General features: G+C 49.0%; 1 protein-coding gene and 1 pseudogene across 1 annotated transcript in view; both read right to left on the bottom strand.

Moving 5' to 3' along the window:
• PPP1R14A (protein phosphatase 1 regulatory inhibitor subunit 14A) overlaps nucleotides 1-10470 on the bottom strand; it is a 38492-nt gene extending 28022 nt beyond the window's left edge. Inside the window, exon 1 of the mRNA XM_083159768.1 lies at nucleotides 9636-10470. Within this exon, the coding sequence (XP_083015894.1) occupies nucleotides 9636-9827 (192 nt within the window). The 5' untranslated portion in view covers nucleotides 9828-10470. The remainder of the gene's footprint in view (nucleotides 1-9635) is intronic.
• A 1308-nt stretch (nucleotides 10471-11778) lies between these two features.
• Nucleotides 11779-11985, bottom strand: LOC146039984 (U2 spliceosomal RNA; annotated as a pseudogene).
• Between the last annotated feature and the right edge of the window lie 2624 nt (nucleotides 11986-14609).

The raw sequence follows: 14609 nt of genomic DNA, 5'->3' as shown, positions 1-14609 counted from the left end.
TCCAATGGGATACTGGGCTTCACTACTATGGGGAGGTCCCAAAGCTACCAGAACGGGTGGGAACGTGCGGATTCTGCTGTAGAACCGCATTCCCGAACTGGGAATCCTCCCTGGCCAGGGTGTCAAACTTGTAGAACTTCACAAATGTGTGTTGCCCTGACCAAGTTGCGGCCCTGCAGAGCTGCATTGCCGACACCCCTCGAGCAGCCGCCCAAGAGGTACCTACAGACCTGGTTGAATGAGCCTTTACTGAAAAAGGAAGCGATAAACCAGCTGATGCATAGGTCTGTTGGATAGTACATCTTATCCACCTGGCAATGGTACGCGTTGAAGCAGGTAACCCCTTCTTCTGCGCATCATAGAGCACAAAAAGGCTGTCCGTCTTCCGGATCCTCGCTGTGCGCTTGACATACCCTTTAAGGGTTAGGACCACATCTAAGGACTCAGGTATATCCGGATGTGCCGCGCTAGAAGGGACCACAATAGGTTGGTTTAGGTGGAACCCTGACACCACCTTTGGAAGGAATTGTGGTCTGGTCCTGAGTTCCGCCCTATCGTTGTGGAACACAAGGTAAGGGCTCCGACATGATAAAGCCCCAAGCTCGGATACCCTCCTGGCCGAAGCCAGAGCCAGCAGAACAACAGTCTTCCAAGTGAGGTGTCGCAGTTCAGACTCCTCCAGTGGAACAAACCGGGCAGATTTCAAGAAAGTGAGAACCACTTCCAAATCCCATGGTGCAGTGGGAGGCACAAAGGGGGGCTGGATCCTCAGAACCCCCTGTAAGAAGGTTTGCACTTCCGGCAAGGCCGCAATCTTTTTCTGAAAAAACACAGATAGTGCAGAGATTTGGACCTTTAAGGAACCCAATCTGAGTCCCTTATCCAGGCCAGCCTGAAGGAAACGTAGCAGACTGTTTAACCGAAACCTGGCCGGAGGCAAGTCATTCTTCTCACACCAGGCAATATATCTGCGCCATATTACATGATAATGAGCAGCCGTCACCGGCTTCCTGGCTTTTATCATTGTAGTGATGACAGAGGGATGGAGACCTTTGTGGACTAAGATCTGCCGCTCAACCTCCAGGCCGTTAAACGTAGCCGCTGTAAGTCCTGGAAGACGAACGGACCCTGGAGGAGCAGGTCTTCTCTTAGGGGCAGACGCCACGGGTCTTCCACTAGCATGGCCTGAATGTCCCCGTACCAGGCCCTTCTTGGCCAGTCTGGTGCCACCAGTATGGCCTCCGTCCCCTGATGCCGGAGCCGCTTTAGCACCCGAGCCAACAATGGGAGAGGTGGGAAGAGGTACACCAATTGGAAATCCCAGGTCCAGGTGAGAGCGTCCACCGCTATCGCCCCTGGGTCTCTGGTCCGTGCACAGTACATTGCTACCTTGTGGTTCAATCGTGAAGCCATCAGGTCGATCTGAGGGAGCCCCCACAGATCCACTATGGCATTGAACACTTGAGTGTGAAGGCCCCACTCTCCCGGGTGAAGATCGTGACGACTCAGGAAGTCCGCCTCCCAATTGTCGACCCCCGGGATAAAAATGGCAGACAGGGCCTGGACATTCTGTTCCGCCCAGGACAGAATTTTTGACGCTTCTCTCATGCAAGGCATGCTCTTGGTACCACCCTGCCGATTTATATAGGCCACAGTGGTGGCATTGTCCGACTGGACCTGGATCGCCTTTCCCTGTAACAATGGAGCTGCCTGTAACAGGGCATAGTAGACCGCCCTCAACTCCAGCTTGTTGATATGAAGGCCTGACTCCAGTGGAGACCATCGACCCTGTAGGCGGACTCCCTGTGTCACAGCTCCCCAGCCCCTCAGGCTGGCGTCCGTGGTTACCAGAATCCAGTCCTGGATCTGGAACCGTCTGCCTGCCAACAAATTGGATGAATCTAGCCACCACTGTAGCGAGATCCTGGTTCTTGTTGCAAGGCCAATCCTTCTGCGCATCTGCAGGGGGGAGCCGGACCATTTTGTCAGAATATCCAATTGAAAGGTCCTGGAATGGAAGCGGCCAAATTGTATTGCTTCGAATGAAGCCACCATCTTGCCTAGAAGCCGGAGGCAAAGATGGATCTGTACCAGAGGTGACTGTAGGACCTCCCTGACCAGCTGTTGTATTGCAGTGACCTTTTCCATCGGCAGAAAAACTTTTTGGTCTGATGTATCCAGGATCATGCCCAAGAAAACCATCCTCTGGGTTGGAACCAGCGATGATTTGGGCATGTTTAGGATCCACCCGTGGTCTCTTAGCACCTGTATGGACAGATTGAGAGCACTGCTTAAAGCCTCCGCCGACCCTGCTTTTATTAGCAGGTCGTCCAGGTATGGCACTACATTCACCCTTCGGAGCCTGAGTAGTGACATCATTTCCGCCATTACCTTTGTGAAAACCCGCGGGGCTGTCGACAGGCCGAAAGGTAACGCCCGGAATTGGTAATGGTCGTTCCCCAAGGCAAACCTGAGATAGATTTGGTGTGGGGGCCAGATAGGAATGTGTAGATAGGCGTCTTTGACGTCTATAGAGGCCAGGAACTCCCCTCTTTCTAGGCTGGCGATCACAGAGCGCAAGGACTCCATCCTGAACTTGAACACGCGCAGGAAGGGGTTCAGTGACTTTAGATTCAGGATGGGTCTTACTGAGCCGTCTGGCTTCGGTACCAGGAATAAGTTGGAATAATATCCCTGGCCCTGCTCCGTGACTGGCACCGGTACAATTACCTGAGACTGAAGCAGCCTGGTAATGGCCCCCTGAAGGAGCACCTGATCTTCCTGGGATGCTGGAAGTGCCGACCTGAAGTATCGTCTGGGAGGGGGTTTGTCGAATTCCAGCTTGTAACCTAGAGAAATGAGACCTCTGGCCCAGGTATCCAGACCCGAGGCGTCCCACACATGGCTGAAATGCAACAGTCGCGCTCCCACCGCGAGAGAGTCTCGTGGCGGGAAAACCCCGTCATGCTGCAGGCTTAGAGGAAGTCGCGGCATTTGGACGGTCCTGGGTGTTGGAGGTGTTAGGCTTCCTAAACTTGCCTCTCGTGCCCCTGCTGGCATTGGAGGCGCCCCTAGCCTTGGGGCGAAACCTGTTCCCACGAAAGGACTGCTGGGAAGCACCTGTGAAGGTACGCTTTGCAACCGTGGGGGCTGATGGAAGGAAGGTAGATTTTCCTGCCGTGGCTTTGGAAATCCAACCGTCTAATTCACTGCCAAACAGCCATTCTCCTGTAAAGGGAATACCCTCCACACTCTTCTTTGAGTCTACATCTGCAGACCACTGCCGCAGCCACAAGGCCCGTCTGGCTGACACCGCCATGGCTGAATTGCGCGCGTTAATTGCGCCCAATTCCTTTTGTGCCTCGCACAGGATTTTTGCGGTATCCTGAATGTGACGCAGGCTGTCCCCTATTTGGGCCACAGTCATGTCACCCAACAAGCCTTCCTGAATCTGGGTTGACCAGGTATGAATAGCCTTGGCCATCCAGCAGCTGGCTAAAACTGGACGCTGGGATGCCCCACTAGCCGTATATATGGACTTGAGGGTAGCTTCCAACCTTCTGTCCGCCCCGTCCTTAAGGGTGGATACCCCTGGGACTGGTAACAACACCTTCTTAGAGAGGCGGGAAACAGAGGAGTCCACTACCGGTGGCTCCTCCCATTTCTTTCTGCCCAAAGGTTCAAAAGGATATGCATTTGTGAACCTTTTTGAAAGAGTAAACCTCTTATCAGGGTTTTGCCATGCAGCCCTGAAAGCAGTTTCTAACTCTGCCTGCTCAGGGAAGTACACTGGCTGTTTCTTCTGAGTCATGAAGAAATGATCTCCTTCTGTGGATACCTCTACAGGGAGATCTAAAACATCCCTAATGGCCCTGATAAGGGGCTCGGGACCATGTACTGCCGTCTCAGGAGCTGGTTCCTGCAGACCCTGCTCCTCACCCTCCTCCAATATGTCCTCATCGTCCTCATCTGTGTCAGGATCCATAGCAGTAGCCTGCCTCTTTTGAGGCTGTGCGGGCGGGGGAGGTACATTTTGGGTATGAAGAATATCCACCCTGGCAGATAACATGGACAATTCCCTCTGAACCCTCTGCGTTTGCTGAGTGTTAGTGGAAAGCTGTGAAGCCACAGAATCCAACAAGGTCTTTATGTTGGAGGCCCACGCAGGCTCCTGCTCGTCTGCCTGCGATTGCCCCGCAAGCTGTGGGGGAACCCCACTGATCTGGGTGTCAGCACTACTGGGCTGTGGTGACATACAAGCCTCACAAGTAACCTGGGACTGTGACTTGGGCACAAACTTGGTGCTACACACCATACAAGTGAACTTTTTCACCATGATGAGATAGTACTACAATGTCTGTAGTAACAAACACAACCCCCACGCAGTCACACACGTGCACACACTGCTGGATGTGTTTCCTCTGAGTGAAAACAGACTATGTGCTTGCTTTATGCTGTAACTAAACAGTGAGGAAAAACAGAGCAATTGGGGAGCCAAGTGCACCCTTAACCTGAACTCACAGATCTGGGTGAGCTGGTAACGCTAAACACAGTGATATAAACAACACAGTGTCTGACTAAGCTAGATAGCGCAGCAGCGCTAAATCGCTATAAAAACCTGCTGTCTCTGCCGTGCTGCAAGTACCCGGATCCACCACGCCAGTGAGGAGCCCTGTAATGGAGTCTGGCAGCGTGTGAAGAAGCAGGAAGTGACAGCGCGCGCCCAGCAGAGCTTGGTCCCGCTCTGAGTGAAGCCCCGCCCCCTTACACGGAGCTGGCGCTTACATATAATTATACTGACATTATTAAAGGTGTAAAATATATATATCATACATTATACCCTGAGGGGTGTCCCTGGTGGTCCAGCGGCAGCACCCCTATGCCAGTTATCAGACGCGGTGTTCACGCGGTCCCTGCTGGAGAGCCGCCATTACTAGCCGTCGTCTTGCCGCACTAGAAATGGCTGCGGGGACCCCTTGTGGGACCCCCAGCCTGTACTCACCACCGATGTCTTCAGACCTGTCAGGGGTGTGCGGCGGCTAGGGGACTTGCTCGCTACAGCGCAATGCTGTGCGGTGACAAGTCCCACGCAGGACTGGATTGTCCTGTAGCAGGGTCAGCTCTGCACCTGAAGAGGTCGGGGACTGACCCTTCCCCTGACACCCACGAAGCAGGACAGCTGTGTGGTCACTACAGCGCCCCAAAATAACAAACTTGAAAATAAATGTGGAAAAAACTCTGGAGCATCCAGAAGCACTGCCTCTCCTGAGGCACATTTTTCAAAACTGACTAGTGGAGGGAGATTGAGGGGAGGAGCCAGTGCACCCACACTGAAAGTTCTTTTATGTGCCTGTCTCTCCTGCGGAGGTCTCAATCCCCATAGTAGTGAAGCCCAGTATCCCATTGGACGGTAGAGAAATTACATTTCAGAAATGAAAAAAAATTGGTTTACCCGCAATATCTCTAGAACCAATGAACCCATATGGACCAGGTATCAGATTGAAGGCCCAGCGATTTGGGTTCGACTGAGATCAACCTCAAGCTTCTGTGATGCCGGAGGGGGAACTGGCAGCCGTTGGAATCGGGTGGAGGTCGTAATTAGCGGGTCCCATGTTATCCTATGGGGAAAACGTTCCAGGTTTGCCTGTCGGTATCTCCGGTTCCCGGGGGCTACCGACACAAGGCTGGGCTCGTTGGAAAGCTCTGGACCTCAGCTACAGAATGGGCCTATTTGGAGAATGGGCCTGGAGCTGTAGCTCCATCAGCCCCATTGTTAATCCGGCCCTGCTTGGCACACTAATTTATTCTCGTGGACACCCATAGGAGGGAGAAAGTGTTGGGATTTCAGTGGACGGGATTTTGAATGCCGGGATTCTAACTGCATCCCACTTTAGGACCCTACCTGACTGACTGACATACACACACACACACACACACACACACACACACACACACACACACACACACACACACACACACACACACTGGAATCATACCTAAATGTGTGTTATCCTCTGCGGGATACTGGAACGTAGGGATCCATCATTTCTCCCTCTGTACTGTACCTCCAATTGCATTTAAACAAAATTATTTGTAGATGAAAATGTTATTTCCCATGGAGCAGGAGGCACCTGGACCCGTAGTAAGGCTGGATATACACCAAAAGATTTAGCTGTCCAATCTATCTGGTGGCTACAAATATCTGGTAATGTATGGAACATATGAGATAAGAGTATTTGCTCCCAAACACTCGAAAACAGACAATGGCCATTCAGACAAAATGGTTAAATCATTAAAGTTTAACAAAATTTATCCAAACAGTTTTTGCAATTTTTCAGCGTATGGGGGCCAATGGCTGATTGTTATATACTCCCAGATATTACGAGAGATTTGTTCCCATTAGACAGATTGGACAGAAATCTTACTATGTGTACCCAGCATTAGAACGTCTGCCCATGAGAAGTTATAAAAATGTTGCAGCAGATGAAGACAAGAAGCAGCACAGAGATCATGGGATCTCTTTAAAGAGCGTACAAACTATGCAATGTTACAAGCGATAGTCGCTCATTTGGACCCTTCTGACCATTTAAAATATTTCCCTGTGCGTATGTTACGAACGATAAACGATACTCTACCTCCCACATGTCCTTAACAATCCCCCACTCCCTGTCTGTACATGCAGCTCAATGTGACTATATCGTCAATAACATTATGTATGGAGCAGAACTATGTCACTGAATGATATTGTTAAATGACATTGTTCAGTGTGTATGCACTATATCAGGGGTGGGCAATTATTTCAGCTGGGGGGGGCCACTTAACACTTCCAGTAAATATTCGAGGGCCGCACTCCAAAAAAGGGGGTGTGCCGGGGGCGGGGCAGACGGCTGAGCAGCTGGGCTCTGAGTCCCGGCGCCTGGGTGGAGGGGGCAGGCCATCTGTGTGGCAGGGGACCAGTTGGCTGAGCAGTGGGGGGCCCAGACGACCGAAGACTGGTTTTGGGCCTCAGATCATCAGGGCCTGGCACGGCTGTCCTCTTTGAACCCCCCTCCCCCCGTCGCTGGGCCTGATGTCAGCAACTATGGTGTTACATACACATACACTGTATATAGATTACAGATATACACACATAAATGTAGTGCACACACTGACATCTAGAGGGAGGATGCCACAGCAGCTGTCAATGATACCAGGTCTGGGCAGCGGCACTTTCATCTGTAAGCAGCACTCAGTGGCCACTTCTCAGGTGCGGGACCCATAATTTGCGGGCAAATATGACGACAGGAGTGCATCATAATGGCGTACCCCCTTATCGCTGACCTGCGAATCACAGCAAATAGTCGCGATGGGGGGGGGGGGCAGACTGACACGAGGTCAGTATATATTTAAAAAAAACAAAAAACGGTCTGCGCTAGTGGAGCAGACTAGCAGTGTGGATGATGCAGGAGGCGGGAAACAGGCACTTTGGCTCTGCCCCCATACTGCTAACATTACTGCACTAAAATCACAGACAATGGGTCAGATGTACTAAGCTTCAAAAAGTGCTAAACAATCAGCCAACCAGATCCGGTCATATTACAGGCTGGGTTTGAAAATGACAGTTAGGATCTGATTGGTTATTTATCACTCTATCACTTTTTGAAGCTTAATGAATTTGTTCCAATATATTCTGATTGGCCCGCAGCACGGCCAACCAGAAGATGTTGCATGCAACCCATGGGAGTTCTCAATCAGACATACACTAGACCAGTGGTTCTCAACCTCGGTCCTCAGGGACCCCCAACAGTGCACATTTTCCATGCAGACTCACAGGTGAAATAATTAGCATCACCTGTGACCCTTTAAGATGTGTCAGTGAATAATGAGTGCACCTGCAGGGTGACCTGGAAAAGGTGAACTGTTGGGGGTCCCTGAGGACCGGGGTTAAGAACCACTGCACTAGACCAGTGGTAGCCAAGTCCAGTCTTCGAGAGCTACCAACAGTTCACATTTTCCAGACAACCTAGCTGCTGCATAGGTGCACTCATTACTGACTGACACATTTTAATAGATCCACAGGTGGAGCCAATTACTTCACTTGTGATCCTGTGAGGAGATCTGGAAAACATTAACTGTAGGTACCTCTAGAGGACTGGAGTTGGCTACCCCTGCACTAGATGATATACATGATTTGTCAGTCTGATACCACAATTATGCCGATATCCCTATTGCTTAGACCGGTACCTGGTCTAAGCAATATCTATAAGGGTGGTATGCACTAATGGAAAAATGCAGTAAAACACCTTTCTGGGTTTCATCACATTTCCTGTATGTACTAAGCCCCAGTAGCTGGATTTCGGGGTGGAGGGCAAAAGCTTGCGTTACCCTACAGAGACGCCTATGTGCCTCTTTCCACATCAATGCTGTCAGAAGGATCCAATCAGATCCCCCTCCAGCATTACTCAAAGCCACGTGTCCTTCTGTGCATGCACACACAGACTCTTATGGGCCCCATACATCAGCAATCACAATTTATGGATTTTCAGATATTGGGATATTTTGGCCAGATAAATGGATTTTACAATCTGACTTTGCCCACACATTACAGTTTTTTTCAGTGATCGGCAGATTTTTCCATCTAAAGATTGCATCTTCATATCTGGAAATTGCCCCAATCGATTGTCATTTCAGCTGTTCATAATGTAAATAGATGAAGAAAACGAATTGGGAATGCCCACACATATAAAAAAGATCTGCAGATAATACCAGATTATTAAACATGTTTAAAAACCTGATTAAGCAATCGATTGGCGATTGGGATTGCCAAAAGGGGGAGCCCACACATCTAAAATTAATTGTGGCAATCATCTCCATATCTGAAAATTGTCACAATTAATTACTGATGTATGGGGCCCTTTAGGTCATAGACCTGGACGTCCATCGCAAAGGTCAGCTCTTATAGTGAGAGCCGCCCATTGTGTTACTCGTCGCATATGTTGATAAGTGACGGAATGTACTGTGCAAGGTTGGTACATCCTGGCCTAAAAGGTGCCCTAACACTACTACAATTATTGCATCAATGTATGGGGGGGATTGGTAGCAGGTCCGACCACCGGCTCAGGACCGATGCGCACGGGACTGTGCATCGGACCAGAGGGGGACATCAAACACATCCGACTTGGGTCGATTTCTCGGCCCAAATCTGTCGGGATCGGGTGAAATTGGTCCAAATCGGACTAGTGTATGGGCACCTTAAGACTGCAACATTTATGTGTATGCAATGTAAATATCATATGACACAGGAATTTCAGAACTCGTTCCAGTGGGTGTGTCAAAAGAAAAAACATTAAATAAAAGACTTTTACTCCACAGATCATGTTATGAACACTATGTGGGTAGAGTTCCCCTTAGCGCCATTTAATGTGTCACCCTCTTATCATTCCAATTATTTATTTAGAAATTGTGTAGTCTTATTAAAAATGTATACTCCAACATATCCTGTGATAAGATCTGTGTTCTTTTATCCCACACCTCATGTTTTCAGGATATGCTCAATCATGCACAGGTGACAGTTTTATCCCACAGACAGACATCATTAGCTATTGGGAGTGTGTGAAACGTTGGTTTAACTCTATGATCACCGCTAGCACACTCACCCTGCCCAGGTAAAGCTGCTCCATACTGTCATCTATCCACTTCTCCACGTCCAGCCTTTTCTGCAGTTCCTTGCGGTCATACTTCACCGTGACCCGGGCGTGCCTCCGCTGTATGGCTTGTCCTGAATCTCGGCTCCGGGATGGAGAATGCGTTTTATTGATCATTCTCTTCCCAACCTTATTTGCGGCCATTCCTGCAAGTCCTGATCTGCGCAGAGTAGATACAGTATGTACGGCAGGAGATGAGGCTCGTGGGGTCCTCTGTTCAGGGCAATTAATGCATTCAGTTAGGACCAAGGTTTGCAGGCATTGCCAGAAGAAGAATGAACGATGTCCAATTGTAGGTTTCCCCGCAGATTACGAACGTGATGTAAGATAAGTTAATTTCCTCAATGACTTCAATGTTCTTCTTGCATTAATAAGAAGCTGTACCACTGCAGATCACAAATCTGTCAGATCTCCAGTGATCAATCAGGATGGTATCACAGATGTGACCCAGAGATTTGCTGTTAGACTCTGGTCTCCACGTGTCCAAAAAATCCAGAACAATACAAAGGACTTACTGTGATAGAGACAGACATTCTCTTGTGGTTGCTGGTGGCTCTAATCCTGGGGCGCACTCACTGCCACTCCTCACACATGCTTGTATAGCTGCACTACAGCTGTAGCGGTGTACATCCTAGCCCAGCAACTCTCAGACTGACAGACTGAGCAGCACAATGTCTCTGACTCTGTGCATGTGGGGAGGGGAGGAGCTCTTGGAAAAAATCCCTGTATTGTGCTGGATGCTAATCACCCACGGAGCCTGGGGCAGCAGGACAAAACCTCCAGGTCAGACCTCACAGCTCCTAATAGTCAGACATCAGGACACAGACCTCCCACCTTCTATTACACAGTTATAAGGACCAAGCACACACCTGGCAGGACAATAGCATCTAGTTCTCAGCAGATCACTGACCAGTTAAGTTGGGTACACAATTATAGCTATATCTGCAGATATATCTATATTATTTTAGTTATTTATTACCAGTTTTCTATTAATCTATATTCCTTACCACATGTACACACACACTCATGCATGAGTTTGAAGAAACTCAGGAGCCCGAGGTGTGCTCCCTACCACCAGTGCTGTGCCTAAACACGTGCAAAGGGGGCTGTGCGATCGAGTGGGCTTATCTCCCGAATGAGACGGGCCCCGTTTTTCCCCTAACCCCTCTCAACCATAAGGCCGAAGAGGGGAAAATAGGGAACGGTGGGTCCTCTTCGCCGAAGCTTAGAGAGACCCTCATTCCTCAACCCCCGGAAGGGTTAGGACGGTGGGTCCTCCGCACCCGAAGGTTTGGAGAGACCCTCAGTGGACTTCCCTCCGCCTTGCGGCTCGGGGTCGTCCTCGGGGGGACCGCTGCTCTCCCCAAAAGGCGAGAGCTTTGGCACATTGGGGAAATGGAAGGCCCGAAAGGGTCGACCACATTACCCAAAAAAAAACGTGACAAACTACAAAAAAACAGAAAACGTGAAAGTGACGAACGTGAGAAGGAAAATAAATAAATAATAAAGATACCCTAGCCAGAAGGCCAGGGTGGGGGTGTGAAAAATTGTCCTACCCCATCCAAAAGGACGAGGTAAGGACGCTACCTAGAGGGAAGTGCGGAGTGCTAGTGCTTACTAGTGCATGGTGATTTTGGGATCACCCGTGCATGTTCGGCACCCCCGAGTTTCCCCGGGGGCACAGTGCAGCCTCGGACTCCAAGCAGCCGACCGATCAGCGTCCGACCAAGTGTTTCTCTGCTCCCATCATAGGGCACTTTCCAGCCCCTGGCATGGGAATGGGTACTCCACTGGGCTTTTCGACTGACTCCCTTAGGGATTGCGACCCCCTCGGAAGAGCAATCTACTCAGTCTCAGTGTTTCTCCGATCCCAAGGTTAAGGTACTAAGCTGGGCCTTTCGCGGTCTCCCCATCAAAGGCTACGAACCTCTGGAACAGGAGCCATCTACTCAGTCCCAGCCTTTCTCCGCTCCTTGGGAATGGATACTAGACTGAGCCTTTTGCTGTCTCATCCTTTGGGGGCTACGAACCCCATCAAGAGAGCCAAACTCCTAGGCCCAGTGTTTCTCCCCCCCTCTCACCAGTGGGTTTACGGAAACAACACCTCCTACCACTGGCAGAGGTGAGGGTACTTAGCCAGACTTTTCACCACTCCCAGGCAAAAAAGAGGGGTCCCACACCCTCCGCCCATCAGAGCAGCTACTCAGTCCAGCCTCTCTCTATTCTCTGCCAGAGGCCAGTCCATACCCACTGATAAGAACAGATACTACACTTGATCTTAGCCAAAAGGCCGAGAAGTGTGCTAGGTGAGATTTGAGCCTATACAATGTGTGCTATGTGATTAGGACTGTACACACTGTGCTATTTGAACTACACCAGATTTTGACTACACAATAGTTCAATATGTAGTACAATAGCATGCGATGAAATACAAAAATATCTGCATGCATTCTTGTACTACAACACTGACTACGCGAGAGGGAAAATAAACACAGTGGGATTTGAATTAGATGCAATGGGTGAAATGTAATAGGATGAGAGATTTGGAAAAAAAACCTCAACTTTTTTAAAGCGGCAATCATTAACACTTCAAAATCAAACTGGATTTGCAGTGTAAATGATTGCCGCTTTAAAAAAACTGAAGATTTCTCTCACTTTCTGATTCTTTCATCCTATTATATTCCACCTAATGCGAGAAATGTATTAAGAGTTCTATTTCACATTGGATGTTGCTATGGGCAACCAATCAGAATCTACTTCTTATTTATATAGCACCTTTCAGAAGATAATATATAGCATCTGATTGGTTGCCTGTAGCAACATCCATGCCTCCCAACAATTCTGGACAGGGAGGTGGGCCAGCTTGTGTGCCGTAGCCTTGCGCCAAATTTGTTGGGGCGTGGCTATTAAAAAGGGGCATGGCCTATACCCACGACACTGCAGCGAGGCCATGCCCCGTTTCCCCCGCTGTGGGGGCATGCTCAGCAGCTGGCTATGCCCCCAGCCCCTCTGGATGCAAGAATAGAGCATCTATTCACGGACAACGGGAGCGATAAAGCCTTCCATGGGGTCTGGAGAAATCCCACCGCTGTCTGTAATGATGAAGGAGGGAAACAGGCCCCGTGGTCAAATGCAACAGATGCGGGTCGGGGTAAAGAGTACATGCCCCCCCCCCCCCCCCCCCACTGATCACCAGAGCTAAGGCAGAGGGAACCCTGAGAGTACTCGTCCTGCAAACACTCATCTTCTGCCCATACTAGAGGCTGCACGCAGTGTGCCCATACAGGGGGTTCACTTGGGTATTGGTCATAGTTTCAACAGCAGTTAGGTGGACAGTCCTTAGGTCGAACATTATAGGTCCACAGTCACTGGGTTGACACATAAAATTGGTCGATGCAAGCATTAGGTCAACATCAAAAGGTCACCATGAGGTTTTCATTTTTGCAGGTGTCTATGTCTACATAAGTCAACATGGACATCATAAAATTGTACCGCGTCCCCCCATATGGCTCGCCATGATTCAGGCACTGTGCATCACGAAATTCTCACTCTGTGCCCACTTGGATAGTAAAGTATGAGAATAACCACCTTTTTCTGATTTAAAAAGAATGAAAAATTGCATGTCGACATGCTTGTGATGACATGTCAACCTAATGCATGTTGAACTATATCATGTGTTAACCTAGTTAATGTCGACCTATAGTGGTCACACTAATGACTGTCAACCTAACTACTGTCGACATAGGGACCACATCCTGTTCCCAGGAGGGGTTTGGATTTTTAGATAGACAAGGCTATCCTCCTCCCTGCACCCGGAAGAGGATCATAGTGCAGGGAGGAGGAGGTTACAGGTCCGGGCAGCACAGCTCTGCCCGGACACAGGTGAGGGGGGGCGCGTTAGAAGCCCATAGGCGATGCCCCCCGACGCGGTAACCCGACAGGGGATGCTTAGAGCATCCCAAAATGCGGTAAAAACCCAGATAACGGTGTTTGTACCGCATTTTTTATTTAGAGAATCTCCCCCAAAATCTGATTGGTTGCTATGGGCAACATCGCATGTTCAATAGAACTCCCATCTTAGTCAATTTACCCAACAGTGCCTAGATAGACAGTCTGTAGACACCAAAATGTCACAAGGGTGAAAAATTTCATCATGGAAAAGGTCAACAAGTAAAAGGTTGACATGATCAAAAGGCAGACATGAAAAATGTAGACACATGAAAAGGTCAACATCAGTTTTTCACATTTTTGTGTCAATGTCGACACCTGTTGACCAATTTGTGTAAAATGTACCCTTGCATGGCTAGGTTGGCTGGTGACTCGCTTTACACACTTTACTATTCTCTCGTATTCCATGTGGATGGTAAAGTATGAAAAAGTATACAGAATGTGAAAATTGTGAAAAACCTTTTTGACCTTTTCACGTGTCTACTTTTTTCATGAAAAATCAGGTATCTGAATATGGGGTGTGTGGTCAAGCAGCTGACACAAGGATAAAGTCAGTTCCCAAATCGTACAGGTATAGAAAAGAAAACAGAAGAGTAGTGTTGATAGTATAATAAATTTAGATTATTTACTCCAATTAATACAATCCCGTCTGCTAAATTTACCCCCACCCCACCCCGCATCCTTACCTTACCCCCCTTATAAGTGTCTAACTCTAATCAGAGATGGCCATCGGCTATCGATGATTCAAAATCATTGATAGTTTAAGACCTATGTAGAATAGTTTGCCATCAAGGTTGACACAAGCATTAGGTCAACAGTCAAAAAGTTAACATGTGGTTTTCACTTTTTTGGTCCCATAAAGTTGACATGAACACCATATCAGTGCACTGTGTCCCATCGTGAGGCTCACTGCACTCACCATGCTTCAGGCACGGTGCCATGCTACGTTCGGCACACTGTTCTATTCTCCCTTCGCAC

Source organism: Crinia signifera, chromosome 9 (genome assembly GCF_055691185.1).
Source record: "Crinia signifera chromosome 9, ASM5569118v1, whole genome shotgun sequence".
NCBI classification, from domain to species: domain Eukaryota; kingdom Metazoa; phylum Chordata; class Amphibia; order Anura; family Myobatrachidae; genus Crinia; species Crinia signifera.
The sequence above is the reverse complement of the archived record's forward strand: the minus strand, read 5'-3'. Positions and strand labels throughout refer to the sequence as shown.